At 38.8% G+C, this 16,533-nt stretch overlaps 1 protein-coding gene across 3 annotated transcripts in view; it reads right to left on the bottom strand.

Moving 5' to 3' along the window:
- Nucleotides 1-6,984, bottom strand: part of LANCL1 (LanC like glutathione S-transferase 1) — a 29,468-nt gene extending 22,484 nt beyond the window's left edge. The window contains exons 1-3 of one of the 3 annotated variants that reach the window (XM_033112387.1): nt 6,951-6,984; nt 6,544-6,640; nt 3,910-4,027 (exon numbers count right to left, since the gene is read on the bottom strand). In XM_033112387.1, coding sequence (XP_032968278.1) covers nt 3,910-4,027; nt 6,544-6,624 — 199 coding nt within the window. In that variant the 5' untranslated portion in view covers nt 6,625-6,640; nt 6,951-6,984. The other 2 variants (XM_033112389.1, XM_033112388.1) reach the window with 2 other exon arrangements.
- Between the last annotated feature and the right edge of the window lie 9,549 nt (nt 6,985-16,533).

Genomic DNA, 16,533 nt, shown 5'->3' with positions numbered 1-16,533 from the left:
GTGCTCTAGCAGAAATTCTAATAAGTACCCTGTCGTCATTAGTCTTATTTATTATTTTTTTCCCTGAAAAGACAGAAAATGGGAAAAAATGATGGGAGTCCAGTTTTTCAGTTTTATATATATATGCAACATTGAAAACACAGGAGTGCTTCTTCCCTCTATTAAAACTCTCATTTTCAAGATTAAGTGAGCAACTGAGACAGGTCTAGGCAGAGCATGAATGAAGTATTATGAAGTTGGGCAGCCAAGCTTTGTAGCTTTCTTTAGAGTCATGCAGCAGAAGCACACACATATATATGACTATGGAGTTTACTACAGACTGATGCACGGCACAAACAAATTAAGGACTTTGTAATCTTGTGACAAGCAAACAAGCGTTTGAGAGGAAGTGAAAAGGGGAGGCAGAGAACTGTTTAATCAAGCTGAGAAAATATTACTGTTTCACAGAATTACGTTTAGTTGCAGTCTCTTTCTAGATTTAACACAAGGCTTGAGAAAAATTATTTATGATATGGCATTCCTATAATACTTCATTTCTATGGCAGACTTTATGAAAAGACTGTTACTTATTGAAAGAAAATTCAAAATGCATAAAGGTGTTTTGAATCCAAATCCAAATATGAGTCTCCTTAGAAACAGAACAGGCAAAATATTGCTTAGCAAATTTCAAAATAAATATTTTATGGACAAAAATTCCCCCAAAGTGGCCAGAATTTAGAAGTCCTTTTGCAGATGAAAACACTGAGGCTCAATGTCCAAATGCCTGTGCAAACGCAGAAATAAAGGGTCATTTTTCTTATTATACAGGACTTATTACAAAGATTGCTGTGTCTTCTCCCAAAACCCACTCTCCTCTTTCCTTTATTAGCAGAACCCCAGCTAACAAACTACATTTACTATCCATCCTTGCTAACAGGTATGACCATGTGAGTATGTTCCAGCCAATGCAGAGTAAGTAGAATCAAAATGTTGAGTGGGGCTTCTAGAAGAAGCCTTTTGAAAGGGAATGAATGCCTTCTTCTTTGCTTCATCTTCCTGCATCCTGAAAAGCTGTTGTAATGGCTGGATCTTCAGTAGCTATCTGGCCAAAAGATAGAAGCTAGTGGCTGAGGGATTATGGAGCAGAAAGAAAGGAGATAGGGTTTCTATTTGACATACTGAGGCCACTATATCAGCCCCGGAATGCCTGCCTCTGGCCTTCTTTTACATGAGAGAAAAATGAACTTCCGTCTTATTTAAGCCACTGCAATTTTGATTCTTCTGGGTATATACAGCGGAGCCTAATCCTATTCCAAATCCTAATCCTACCTAAATCAAAATTAACTATCAAATCATACTTCTATGGGGGAATGAAACTTAACACAATACTAGGATGGTAAGTTCAAGTTCTAACTAACTGTAATCATCGTTATGATTTCTCATACAAACTATGTAATGAATACTATGATACCTCACAAAAGTTTTCATTGTAAACTGAAAAAAATACTCGATAAATATCAACATTGAAGAAAGTTTTAAAGGTTTTCTACAATGAATTAGCGTTTCCCAAAGTAACACAAGTTTAGACAAGTTAGCAACAAGAGCAAACAGTAAATATTATAACATATGACCCTAAATTTGTTGCTGAACAAAGTTAAAGAAATATAATCCCTGTTATCTGAAAGATAACACAGGGCACAAACAAAATAACATACAAATCTACACATAATTATGCAAATGATGCTTTGACACACAACACCAAGTATTTTTATTGTGTTAAGATGTTTACAAATGCATTTTTTGGTATTAAAATTGTAGTTGTGAACAGAAGAGCCTTGGTAAGACAATGATTTTCTGTGGTCAAATCAGCTTTAGTTTCTTATGCAACTCAGTTTTATGCTATTATTCAGATTGAACACTGGCATAGGAAAGCATTTTAGTTATCCACTTCATGCGGAAATAATGGCTTTTTAACAGTGCTCGATTAGGACACATTAGGAACCCTGCCTCAAAAGCCATTAGCAAATTTATCTAGAAGACTGTATGCTACATCACAAAACCACCAGCAACTGAAGATGTCCTAAACTGCTTGGCATTGAACTGCTTGGTATGACAATTTGCCTTAGACACTTGCCAGATAAGCTGCTTCCAGGAGCCAGCAATGAGTATTATAGATACTTAAGGATAAAAACTTGAAGGATATAAGCAATTGAAAGGAGATGATGCCGGAAACCTCATACTGGCAACAAATTTAAACAAACTTGCATTTTACTTTGGAGTGAAATCTATTTCCAAGGAAAATAATAACTTTTAGTTTGCCAACTGGCCCTGGCAACGGAGGGGCCTGACTGATGGCTTTTCTTAACATGATCAAACTACTAATTCAAACCTGAAATCAACCCTCACTTGCTTTCCCCTTAAAGCAAGGTACCTTATAACATGTAATAATATAAGCTCACCTGAAAGGGTGAGTTAGAGGTTTAAGACCTTCTCTCGGTAATCAGTTATGGAATTAAATCTAGCCTCTATCTTAAGTCTTCTTTTTTGCCAATAATAGCAAAATAATAAAGTCCAAATGTTGTTAGGAAAAGATCTGTAAGTCTGTGCCTTATTACAATGTGAAAATCAAGAGGAAAGCTAAAGATAACCATGCCTTTCTTATCCTGTTTTGTTCAAATCCGCATAATTTTAAATAAAGAAGAGTAATGTTCATTAATGAGATTAATCTATCAATTAAAACATACCTGGAACACAGTAGATACTCAATAAATGACAAGTGTTGTTATAACTTCCCTTTTGAAGCAAAACACTTCCATTTTATTCTCATCTGAACATTTCTTGTGTTAAACTTCTAAAATTCACAAAAATCATAAAACTATAAGAGGGAGGGCCCATCATTATATATAGTCCATTTCTCTTATTTTATAAAATTTTGACTTTAAACATCCCTGAGAGATTACAATTTTTACTGATTTTATCTGCCTTCCCATCCTTATAAGGACAGATGGAATCACTGGCCATTAATAAAAGAGTATTGCTGAGAGATTGCTATTAGAAAATTCCTGTCATAAAAAAGCCCTCAAAGTCCATAGATGACCTTGTGCATCATGACCACTGAGGCTTGCAAAATGCACATTTCTGGGCCCTGCTCAAGACCTATTAAACTAGAATCTCTGCCAAGAGGCCCAGGAATTGCATTTTTATGACAAGCACCACGCTTTAAAACCAAATTCAAATCCCTAAGCTGAAAAACTGTTCCTCCTTGTCTACTTTTCAGAGTGAAAGGGAAACGCTGAGTCTCTAAATCATGCTTTCTCCAGGATTATAAAGCTGTCTTTCTGTTTCACATTAGTAAACTAACTGCAGTGCTTCAATTTTGGTTTCTCTCTCTTACCTTTTTGACACCCATGTACTGTTTCTTCCCAAACTTTCTCCAGCCTCTCACTGACAAAACAGTGAACGCAAACCAACCAGCAGTGACGATATGGAAGGATTAGTTCACAGAATCTATACTGTGTATTCTGTATGGCTCCCTGTATTGTGCTAACTTTTATAAAAAAACGAAGCTGCTGGACATATTTTATTTCCTGTAGATAAATACTTCTTACCTCTATTTCATGCTCTGTATTTAGAGCTTTTCCCACTGAAATTTCATCTCCAAATTAACTGTGTAATGCTGAACCTCAATTTTTCTCCAAATTTGTGTCAGACAGGAATTCCATGAATACGCTTACCCTGCCCTAAATTCAGAGCACTCTTGAATATCCCGATGACACCAAGGCCAGACTGACAGCACAGCAGTCTCCCAGAAGCAATTACTCATGTAGCTGTAGGAAGCATTTAAGGTACATTGAGTGAGACTGCTCTCAACAGGTAATGCTTTGGCTCCTTCTACAGTGCTGATGTCAGCTCATGGTCAGTACGTCATACCTGTCCAGCCAGTGTAAGCAGTGCCATCCCGAGGGTCTGCTGACTTTAGACCTCTCTCCATTTGCTGAAGAAGCTCTCGAATCTTATTGTTCAAACGTTGTGAGAACTCAGGAGTCAGCTGAAGATGTTAAAGGGAAAACAAACATCAAAATATAGGAGGCACTCGATTTCCTGGACTATGGGCTATCAAAAAATAGGATGGTATTTTATTTTCAGTTAGGCCACATTTTTCTGCCTGGGAGAATTGAACAATTACAACAGGTCCTCCAATAATGACATTTGTTCAATGTTGTTTCTTTATAACATTGATGAGAAAAAAAGAAAAAAATCAGTTCCCACGGGGGCCACTGTCTGTATGAAATCTGAAGGTTCTCCCCATGTGTATGTGGGTTTTCTCTGGTTTCCTCCCACATCCCAAAGATATGCACGTGAGGTGAACTGGCATCTAATTTATCTCCATCTGAGTGAGTGCGGGTGTGCATGTGAGTGCAGCCTACGATGGAAGGGCGTCCTGTCCAGGGTGGGTCCCTGCCCTGCGCGGTGAGCTGCCAGGAGAGGCTCCGGCCACACCTAACACTCAACCTGGAAGCAAGAAGGCAGTATAGAATTATTAATAACAACAATAAAAGATATTAAATTTTACTACTGAAGAGCATCTCTGATAAGGCAAATCAGACTATCAACCATGTCTGGATAATTTGTATTCCGAAGAACCTTTATGATCCTTGTTTCACACTCTGAAGAAGAAACCACACTGTTTGAAGGACATACTCCCGTTATTTAACAATTTCTGCCAAGAGGTTAAGATTTCAACAAGTCCTGAAAATACATTTAGTAAGATAAAATATACTTCGATATTAATAGAAAAGGTCTGTAAATCTCAACTAGATAGAAGAGGGCATCTACATGAGAACATGTCATGTTCTGTTCATAGATCATGGATAATTTATCATCTTGCTTGGCCTTACTTTAAGAGACCAAGAATAATGAGAATGCCTCATCCTCAGGAAGGGAATTTACTTTCTATGTGGCACATAACTGTATTTAATAAAGGTGACCTGCCTGAGAATGGTGATTACTGTGGCAAATCACAAAATTATTCAAACTCTAGTGATAATTAGAAGAGTCTCTAAAAGACCCCCCCCCTTTTTTTCTGATAGATACCAGAAAACAGACCAGTTCCTTATTGAAATGTTTGTTAATAAATGAAGAAAGGCCGATCTCCAGGGCCTGATCCTTGGTGTTCAACAGTAAACAATTTTAGAACTTGCATGATAAGTTTCTTTCTGGGATTTGTCCAAAAACCATGTGTTAGGCAATAAATTACATTGTTATTTTTGGACCTGCGTTTACATTTTTGACTACCTTTTTTTCTCTTAGAAATAGAGGTAATTTTGTAAAAAAACATTAAATTTATAGTCTGAACAGTAAGCTACATTTGATTGAAGGCTTCTCTCCTCGTACATCCTCAAGTATTCTCTTTGCCAAGTAATCATGAAGCAGCATGTCTTCTTCCAGCAAGACAAATACTTCAGCTTCACGATCTGCAGAGTTAGGCCGAATGCAAGTCCAAATGGCCAAAAGGAAGCCATGTGACCTCAAGATAATTATAAGAAGTTTTGTTTGGGCAGCTCAAGCTTGGTCTTCAAAGAAAGGATTGATTCTAGCTCTATGCACCCTTTGGTGCCCTTCCATCCTATAACTCTTCTCCATCTCTCATCCCTCCTACCTGTATTACTGACCCAAGTTCATCGTGATGAGTGTTTTAAGACCAACAGAATTAGCCTGGCAGATATGAAATCTCTAAGGCTATTATATCACATGTGAAATGCTCTTCCTATTACTGAAATAAACTGGTAAAATAAAAAAAAAAATAAAAAAGTGTGTGCACTTAAAAGAGGCCACTCTTCCAATCTAACTCACTCTTAGGATTTCTAAAGGTATTCTTAAAAAGAACTGTATTCTTTCTTAACAATTATGTTCACCCAAAAGGACATGAGAAAACACAGGCCTCTGGTAACTCACATCCAGCTTCTCTTTTGCACAGTAGTTTGAGGTACAAACCAGTTTAATTTACTAGTTTTATTATTATTTTTTTTTTTCCGGCTGTTGGCATGTCCTGCAAACGCAAAGGGTGGAAATGATACAGAGAATTTCAGGCCTATGTCACAAATATTTCTTAGCCCTTTAAGTTTAAAGATGTCTTTACCACTTATTCTGGTTTACTCTTATCATCGCCCTGCCTATATATGTGTACAATCATAAAGCAATGATATGGCACATGTGAAATACCATCAGCATTTTCACCTCTTTAAAAAGCAAACCAAAAATGATCAAAAATGCAAAATTATGTGGTAAACGTCATATTGCCAGTTTTTATCATTGAAAATATCAATGAGGTTATTTTATTATTACTATTAACTATTCCTTATAGGTATTCAACATGTTAGAGCTCAAATTGTGTATTTTAACGTGTATTTTATAGATTTAAAATATATTTTATATAGTCATCTTCAAATTATATACTTTTAAAAAAGGGATGCACATCCCTTTCTTTCAGGCTAAACTGAGCTCTTTTCCAAGTACTACTAGGGTTTGGAGGAAGGGATTCAGGCAGATCTATCCCAAACTCACCCTCCCAGCAGGATCAAAGTAGCCATCGGCCAGGGATTTGTTATAATCGGCATAAGGATTCGGGAAGGCCCTTTGAGCCATGACGCCGGAAGCGAGCCTGCAGAACAGGGGAAAAAGAGAACCTAGGTTGAGATAGGGGGCTCGGCCGAGCTGCCCCGGCGGTGGCCAGAGGCCGGGCAACGCTTTCCTTCGAGCGTCTGGGCCACCGCACCCTCTCGGCGTTCCGCGAGGACGCCGGGCCCACTGAGGCCGGGCCGCTAGGGCGTGGCACCTCCGCGAAAAGGCTGCCAGGGCCCCGAACCCACCGCGATGAAGGGAACCCGTTTTGCACCCCCGCTCCCACTCCCGCGACTTGAAGCAACTGCCAGTGCAGTGTCCAGAAGCCCTGCCCAGGCCCGGCCTCTCACCCGCAGCCTCCGGACAACAGAAGCGACGCTTTCACCGCCCACTTCCTGACAATCGGACCAATCAGAACTTTCGTCACTATGGAGGCCCGCCCCTTCTTGCTATCAGTTTGTTAAAGAGACAGGAGTGATTTCTAAAGGATAATACAGGATGGTTTAAAACCTGGGTAGCTGGATTGGGGGCATATCTTAAAATAACGTGCAAATGTGCCCAATATGTCCTATCTGTGTTCTCTTTTAATTTATTTTTATTTTTAAGAAAACTAATTCAAGTGCAGATAATTCATAAGTATTGGAATTTTTTTTTTTTTTTTAATCTGGAGAAGGAAAAAGACTGCTTTGAGAAATGAACATATTCATATTCCTACTGCTCAGACTGAATAGAATTGGGGAAGAAATGTCTCTCCACAGACTTTCCAGTTCTTTGTTTGCAAGGAATATAAGCAAAAAGAAACAAAACACTACCACCACAATTAGCAACAAAAACTACAAAAACCATGTTATATTGAAGGGCCAATAAGGTGTCCTTTGGACATATTTAACCTCAAAGGCACTCAAAAGGCAATGTGAGTGCCTGAGGGACAAGGTATCAAATGGCGATTGATAAAACTTCAGGGAAAATACATTAAAACACAAATCACAACTCTTAAGAACTTTAATCTGCTCCTTAGCCTAAATTGGACTATAATGCTGTATACCCAAACCCCTTAAAAAAAATAACAGCAGGACAACAGTCCTGCTCCAACAGAGTAGGACATCCACAACATTCAATTTCAATGTTTACTACACTCCATTATCTGAAAACTTTTCCTTTCATTTAAACTTAAAATCTCACCTGGTACACATCAGGCCCATGCTGTTGCTCAGAGAGTTTGGGAGATCAGTTTAAAAGTCAGAAAGAGAACTGACCCTGGATGGTGAACACACAATGGGATTTATAAATGATGTAATACAGAATTGTACACCTGAAATCTATGTAATTTTACTAACAATTGTCACCCCAATAAAAAAAAAAGTCAGAAAGAGTCACTCTCTCTTCTCTTTCCTTCCCTCTTGTTTCCATGAAGGACCTTAGCCCCAAACCTCCAACTGCTGAAGCTCAGTCCGTCCCACCTTCATGCTGGCCCAAGCTTGTCCATCTGTGGCTGCCTTCTCACGCTATTTCTGATTCTCCTCTGGCTCAGTTTGTTCTTTTTAATTGTTGTCTTCCTAGGACACTTAATCTCCCTCACCAAATTCATGAAGATTTAGTAGAGGCCCTCAGTGAACCTTCAATTAGATACCCTTCCTATTTTAATAGATGGGTGTGTGGAGGAGCAACTCATGAGAGAGAAAAGGAGTAAAAGGTATTTTAGGATTTTTTTTTAAACTGTTTAAGGGTTACTATCGCTTTATCCCATTCACTGTGTTTAGACGAGCAATTAAAATCCGTGTAATATTTAAGTAGATTAATGACTACTACAGGAAGCCACTCATCATAGACAGTATATTGTGCTCGAACAGAAATGAAAGAAGAGTGGAAGGGGAAGATGGAAGGTGAATAGGTGGAAGAGCAACATGGGAAAGAAGAAAGGAACATTTTGGTCAGCTTGCAGGGCAGCCTCCCAAATACCTAAGAAGTAAGTGGATAACGTAGTGAGATGGTGTGGGGGTTCTCAACCTCAGCACTCCTGGCGTTTTGGAAGGGATGCGTCTTTGTTGTGGAAGCTGTCCTGTTCATTGTATATGTTTAGCAGCATCCCTGGCCTCTATCCAATAGATGCCAGTAGTATCCCTCTCCCAAGTGACAACCAAAAAATGTTTACAGACATTGCCAAGCGCCAAATGTCCTTGGGGGGTGGGGTGGGGGACAAAAATACCCCTGGTTGTGAAACAGTGAGAGTGTAAACAAAAAAGCTTAATACAATGAGGCAGTTTTACTCAAGTGTTCTCACTGCAGATATGGGGTGCTAGGATAATGTGCTGAAAGAAATTCAGAAGGAACTTGGGGAGGTAAGGTGTGTATGTGTGTGTATGTGTGTGTGTTTAAATCTCAGGTGCAGAACTGAGCTACTTATGCTCCTTGGTTTTCAGTACAGCATCATCAGTGCATGCAAGATCCTATTCTATTTTATTTTTTCCCCTTAATCCCTATTTCCCTGTCCTCCAGAAGACAATCACCATGATATGTTAAATGTATAGAGTTGACCCTTGGATGACAGAAATTTGAATTGTGTGGGTCCACTTCTATGTGATTTTTTTTTTTAATACATATACAGTCAGACCTCCGTATCTCCTGGTTTCATATCTGCAGATTCAACAAACTGCAGATGCAAACACAATTTATGATCCATGGTTAGGCATGTACAGATGTGGAGGGCCAACTATATACATTGATCTGCACCATTTTGTGTAAGGGACATGAGAATCTGTGGAGTTTGGTATCTGCTGCGGGCAGGGGCAAGGGTGCGGGTCCTGGAACCAACCTCCAGAGAATACCAAGAGATGACTATAATTGAGTTTTTGGGGATTAAAAAGTTATAGGAGGATTTTCTACTGAAGGACGTTGGAGTGGGGGTGGCGCCACTGAGAGTGGGGTTATTGGCACTCCTAACCCCCAAGTTATTCACGGGTCTGCTGTATATCCTTTGGTAATTTCATCACGGGTTGTGTAGCTATGTATTTTTAATTAGTGGACAAGTGCTATAAATACTCAACAACTCATGTTTTAGATGTGTTGCTCTGTGTACAGTTGGTTGTTTTAGATAACCATACAATATTTTCATAGTACAGCTCCACTTCATTTTACTTATCCTTTCCCCCAAGGATGGGTACTGTTTCTAATTTCCACATTACAAATGATACAGCCAAGAGTATTTAGGTAGATGTTCTCAAAAGGATCTGACTGTGAGAATTTCTGAGATACACACCCGGAAGTGGATTGCTGGATCATAGGACATCCTGGTACCTAATTTCTCCAGTACCGTTAGATTGCTTTCCAGAACTACTGGACTAGTTTATATTCTCTGCACAGTATCTAAGTTTCTGTCATTCCCATGTCCTCTCCAACACTTGATATTATCTAGTGTTCTAGTTTTTGCAATTCTAATGGGCAATGTGAAATTTTATTGATACTTAAACTTCCAGTATCTTTGTTGCTAATGGTGTTGAGCTTTTCTTCATATACTTGGTAGACATCTGACCCTTCCCTGAGGTTTATCTGTTCATATCCTTTGGCCATTTTTCTACTGGGTATTGCATTATTTTCTTGTTGATTTGCAGAAGTTGTTTTTTGTTTGTTTTGGGAGAAGGATAGTCTAGATATTAATCTCCTTTGGCTTTAGATGCCGTTGATATCTTTTCTAGAGTGTTAACTTTTTCTAAGGTAGCCTTCATTGAACCACACTTCTTTGTTTTGATGAGTTAACCCATCCAATTTTGATATTGTGATTTAAAGATTTAGTTTCATGTTCAAAGATTCTTTATCCACTCATAGACTGCAAGGATGACTTCCTACACTTAATTTGTTAGCTTTTTACTTTTCACATTTAGGTCTTTGGTCTATCTGGAGTTCACTTTTGAATATAGCATAAGTCATGGATCCAAGCTTATTTTGAGGAAGGCTCAGAATTATCAAAGCATGAACAATTTGTTAGTTGGAAAAACCCAAAGATTTGAATTAGTGGAAATTGTATAGAACTGATTTCTTTTTCTTTATTGAGAATATTTCTTTTTTTATAATTAGTTTCAGGTGCACAAAACAAAGTAATAGACATTTATCATTTATATCCCTCACACTGTGTCAACCCCCTCCCCCCAGCCACTATCCCTCTGACATCGCACACAGCCATTACATTTCCACTGTCTCTATTCTTAATGCTGTACTCCGCTTCTTGTAACAATATACATATATATATATATATATACACACACATATATATATATATATATGTATTAACTTGTAGTTGACATTCATTATTGTTCAGCTCAGCTTCAGGTGTATAGTGCAGTGATCAGGCATCTACGTCTTCCCTGAGGTGGTCTCCCTAACGAGACAAGTGTCCATCGGATACCCTACAAAATCTTTACAACATTATTGATTACATTCCCCAAATAAACTTTCGTAACCCTGTGGCAATCTTGTGGTTACTGACTGTGCTTTCTAATCCCCTCACCTTCTTTTGTTCATTTTATTTTGTTAGAGAACCATCCCAAATAATTCCTCCTTGGTTCTGGCTCCAAAGAAAAAAATGCTTGACATTTAGTACCTGTATTAGTCTTCTAGGGCTGCCATGATAAAGTACCGTAGTCTGTGTGGCTTAAACAACTGAAAGTTATTGTTTCATAGTTCTGAAGGCTAGAAGTAAGATGGATATGTCGGCAGGGTTGATTTCTTCTGAAGCCTCTCTCCTTATCTTGTACACAGCCATCGTCTCTGTGTCTTCACACAGTATTCTGTGTGTGTGTGTGTGTGTGTCTGTGTTCTATAGCCTCTTCTTATGAGGACATCAGTCATATTGGATTAGGACCCATCCTAATAATCTCATTTCACTTTAATTACCTTATTAAAGACCCTATGTCTCCAAATACAGCCACATGCTAAGGTACCGGAAGTTAGGACCTTTAACATGTGAATTGGGGGTGGGGGGCACAATTCAGCCCATAACTGTACCTATGTTTTCACCTATGGCTAGAGTGACTGATTGTGGTTCATACAGATTTGATTGTTGATGACTTTTCAAAGGCCATTTCACTTTTGATAAATCTAGAATAATTTTTTTGCAAAAAATATTACAGTGATTTGTTTTTTTTTTAATTTGCTGATCTGTCTTATGTGAACTCTCTGGAAACAATCATTATATGATAGTCTTTAAAGTAGAATACCTCTAGAAATCAGGGAAGGTGTATATTAAATAGAGAAAACAGGTGGCATTTCAGGGCTCTTTAGTTCCATGCTAAGAGCTAAACTTCAAACATTATAATGTGTCATATTTAGAGTGCAGGCTAAGCTTAAAAACATAATTGCTGAAATAAATAGAAATGTATTTTTCTCCTACTTCAGGTCAGCTTTCCTCCAAGTGGGCACTCAGGGTCACAGATTCTTTCCATCTTGTTGTTCTTTCTTCCCTCAGTGTGTTATCCTCGTCTGCAAGATCCATGCTGGTCGTAGGCTTGCTTGTATTCCAGCTTGAAGGAAGGTCAGGAAAACAGAGGAGTGCACATCCGATGCATTAGCCCCAGACCAGGAAGTGGAATCCATCACATCCCACATTATGCCATTGGTGAGAATTTAGTCCTATCGCCACCTCTAGTTGCCCAGGAGGCTGTGAAATGAAGTCTTCTGCTGAGCTGCTGTGTGCCCAGCTACAATGAAAGAAGGGGAAGACTGAGTTTAGTGGATAGTTAGTGGTCTCCCATACATAATGGAAGTTCTAGTAGCTTATTCTATGTGTCTCCCATCAAATGGGTAATGTGCTTAAGTTTCTGTGGTGTTCCCTTGCCTCTGACCTCCTAGCAACCTTGTTGTCTCTGATTCCTCCTACATATTCCCTTAAACATTCTTGGCAACTGGGTCATTGACCTATATGGTAGAGGATAGATTTTAAGACTCCATATTTCTTTTTTTTTTTTTAAGAAAATTTTCCCCTCAAAAACAAAAACAAAACAACACCACACACACACACACACACACACACACACACACACACAATCAGGCCATCTTTTTAAAGAGAATATCCTGTTTCCTTTTCAGCGCAAAGAAGTGTAATGCAAGAGTTATTTAACCTTCAGTTTAATATCGCCGAGCTGTTGGTTTAACATACAGCTGGGACTGTGTAACACTGAAGCAATTTTCTGTTTTGTTCACAGTACAGAATTCATGGATTGACAGAAGCTATTGCCAGTAGAGGAAAGAAGAACGTAACAGACATGCACCATGCACACTATGGTACACTTTCAATTTCCCAGAGATAGTATTTCCTATGGTGCTGGCAGCATTTCCTCTCTTCTTGTCAGGACTGTTATTAGTGTGCTGACAGATTCCTTTCTTGAAATGTACCTGCTGAGTGAGAGCCACTATTATGTGAAGCACAGGTGTGCTGGGGTTTCCGTGGGAGATTAAAGACTGTGAGTAGAGAAAGTTGGTAAAAATCTACAAACATTTAAACTGGTTTTTGAGAAAACATTTGAGAAGGGATCTTGATCGCCAGTGTTAGTCCGTAGCTTTACAAGCAAAATGAAAAAGAGGCTTTCCTCTTTATTGTTGAAAATATGTAGCAATATTGTGTTGTGAAAATTATGCAGGTCCCCATTTCTCTATACGGTTAAAATGAATAATGAAGGTAGAGATGGAAGGCGTACCATGCGGGCCCGGCGTTCTTGCAACACTGAATCGTCATTCAGCAGGACTACATTTGCTTCCATCCCCACTGAAGCATACACAGCTCACCTATGGAATGAGGTGGCGTATAACAAAAGCCCTGTAAAACACTGTCCCATTTTGAGGAGTTCTTTTGGCATATCTGGCAGCCCTACTCCCTGGTGGGGAAGGTAATCAACAGAGACATTCTGGCCCATACAGTCTCTCTTTTAAGCTTCCGAAGTGCCTCCCAGCAGGTATTTTTCAATCAGTTGAAAGAGAAACTTCAAAATTTTCTGACTTGCCTGGTAGCCACGTTTTTTTGTACTTCATTTTTCCTTTCTATTTCCCCAAAGAGGCAAGAGTTCAAATGTATAGGTGAGTAACTATGTGAGTGGAGTTTATAAAGAGGTTGGAGAAGCTGCTACTTCAGTTCCATATGAATTTAGCAGTGTAACTTACAGACCTAGAAGGAAACCTCAAGAATTCATCTGGTTCATCCTACTACTGTCATGTAGGATCATCTGGAATCGACCATGTTACTGGGCAGCCAATGGCTGTGGTGCAGAGAAAAGAGGCTGTGAGAACCAGGGCCCAAACTGCAGGGAGGAGCTGGCTCCTTCGACCTTTTCACAACACCTGGGCTGGGCCTCAAAACCTGGGTGCAGAGCTGCTTCTCTCGAGTTGTCTGAGAAAGAGAGGATCAGATCCTCAGGCTAATTTCCTGACTCCCGAGGGGCAGAACTTGAAGTCCAAGGAGTTGTAAAAAAATTATTTTCCCAGGATAACTTCGAATTCTAGAGCAGTCATTCTTATGCATTGTATCAGCCGAGGAGTTTATTCAAAATGTAAGATCTCAGATTTTACTGCCAGATATTTTGATTCAGGAGGGTTGGGTTGAATCTGCATTTTTAGAAACGAGTTCTTCACGTAATCCTTTTGCAGAGTAAAGTTTAAGAAATGCTAGAGAGAGAGAGAGAGAGAGAGAGAGAGGTGTGTGTGTGCGCACGTGTGTGTGTGTATGAAGACTAGTACAAAAAGTATGGTGCTAAATGGTAACAAGTAGATTGTGAAATTCTGTGGATTATCTATACCATCAAATTTATATTTGATACATCATAGCTTTAGGAGTATTTCCTGGGCTAATGTTGAAAGAAGGAAGGAAGGAAGAGGAAGGAAGGAAGGAAGGAAGGAAGGAAGGAAGGAAGGAAGGAAGGAGAAAGGGAAAGAAAGTAGGAAGGAGGAAAGGAGGGTGGGAGAAAGGAAGAAAGGAAACAGCAATGTCTGTTTACTTTCTTTTGGCAGTCAATTAGGGTTTGTAAGATTCTCATATTCCAGGAGTTCTTTCTTAGATCTAATCTAAATCTCTCTCCACCAGACCTCAAACCTGTTTTGAGCAAGATGGAGAGCAGCTAGTCAAGACAAATCTTTACTAAGTTTAAAAACTTTACCTTGACTTTCTTCAGGCAGAATAATTCTATTTTACAGCTTTCATCGTGGAGCCTAATCTAGAGCTCTTTAATAAAGCTTCACACCGTCAGGCCAAGGGCCAGGCGCAATAATGCTGAGGGGACCAGATGGTTTGCTGTCACTCAGTGTGTAAAGGCTCATAAAACTTCAAGAGCATTTGGGGGTGTTGGTGGGACTACAAAAAGGCCAGGAAGGAGAGATTGGGTCACAGCCCCTTCCTGATAACAGCTACTGTTTATGGGGTCTTTATTGTGTGCCAGTCACTTCAGTTATTTCCTTTGATTGTGAGTAGCCACTGCTATCAATATCCCACTTTTACAGATGAGCAAACCAAGACTTACAGAGTTAAGTCACTTTTCCAAGGTCACCATTAAGCAAACGGTGACTTGACACCTCCTGATTGGAGAGCCAGTATGCTCAACCACACACTACCCTCTACCTCCACCCAGGCAGCCCCAGCTCTCAGTACCTCTGCCCCCTCCAGGCCCCTTGCTGGCATTAGGGCTCCAGTGCTGTCCTTTGGCTACTCAGACCCTCTCAGAACCCCAATCCACCATTAAAATTCCTAATTTATCCTTTCTGCTCCAACCCTGTATTTTTATTGCTCTGAATATTTAAGAGTAGAGTTCAAATAATCTGATGCAAATGTATGTGGGGGGAGACAAACCTTTTATATTTGCCTGCAAAAATCACATTTTATCTGTTTCCACGTATTTTGTTTATATACAAGTTTGTTCTTTCCTGGATATGTAAGGCTTAGGCCTCTAACATGCCTCCAAATGATATTCTCTGATTCAATTGTTCGTTCTTTTGTGTACTCATTCACCCATTTACTTTTTCTTCCAATAGGATTTCAAATAGATGTTTATGGAGCAGCTATTATGTTCTAGATTTTGAGAATACAAAACTAAAAAGCTGTTTTGATCTAAAGCATCTTACAGGCTAACCAGAGGATGAATGAGTAAATATATATGCGATAAGATGCTCAGGAAACTAGGGAACTCGTAGCAAAAGGCACCCTAACCTGACCTGGGGCAGTCAGGATGGTTTCTTGGCACGTGATATCTGAGCTGAGTCTGGTAAGGAAGCCGAACAGTGAGAATAAATAAAAGGTGAGCAGGGCTGTGAATCACTCATGACTGGGAAGTAGTACATTTTCTTTCTTTCTTTCTTTTTCTTTTCTTTCTTTTCTTTCTTCTTCTGTCCTTTCTTTCTTTTCTTTTCTTTCTTTTCTTTCTTTCTTTCTTTCTTTTCTTCTTTTCTTTCTTTCTTTTCTTTCTTTCTTTCTTTTTTCTTTCCTTCTTTCTTTCTTTCTTTCTTTCTTTCTTTTTTTTTTTTTTTTTTTCTTTTTTTTTTCTTTTTTTTTTTTCTTTCTTTTTTCTTTTTTTCTTTTTTTTTTCTTCTTCCTTCTCTTTTTTTCCTTTTCGCTTTTCCTTTCTCTATTTCTTTGTTTTCTTTCTTTCTTTCTTTCTTTTTCTTTTTAAAAGATTTTAATTTAAAATAAAGGTAACATACAATATTATATCAGTTTCAGGTGTATGTCATAGTTATTAACAAGTACCCACCTACCATATTATTGATTATATTTCCTATGCTTTACATCACCATGAATATCTTGTAGCTACCAATTTGTATTTCTTAATTCCATCATCTTTTTCACCCTGCCCCCAAACCCCTCCCATCTATCACCCGAACAAATCTAGTACCCATTTGACACCATACATAGTTATTACAATATAATTGACTATATTCTTTATGCTATATTCTACATACCTGTGA

This window comes from Rhinolophus ferrumequinum, chromosome 8 (genome assembly GCF_004115265.2).
Source record: "Rhinolophus ferrumequinum isolate MPI-CBG mRhiFer1 chromosome 8, mRhiFer1_v1.p, whole genome shotgun sequence".
Lineage (NCBI taxonomy): Eukaryota > Metazoa > Chordata > Mammalia > Chiroptera > Rhinolophidae > Rhinolophus > Rhinolophus ferrumequinum.
The sequence above is the reverse complement of the archived record's forward strand: the minus strand, read 5'-3'. Positions and strand labels throughout refer to the sequence as shown.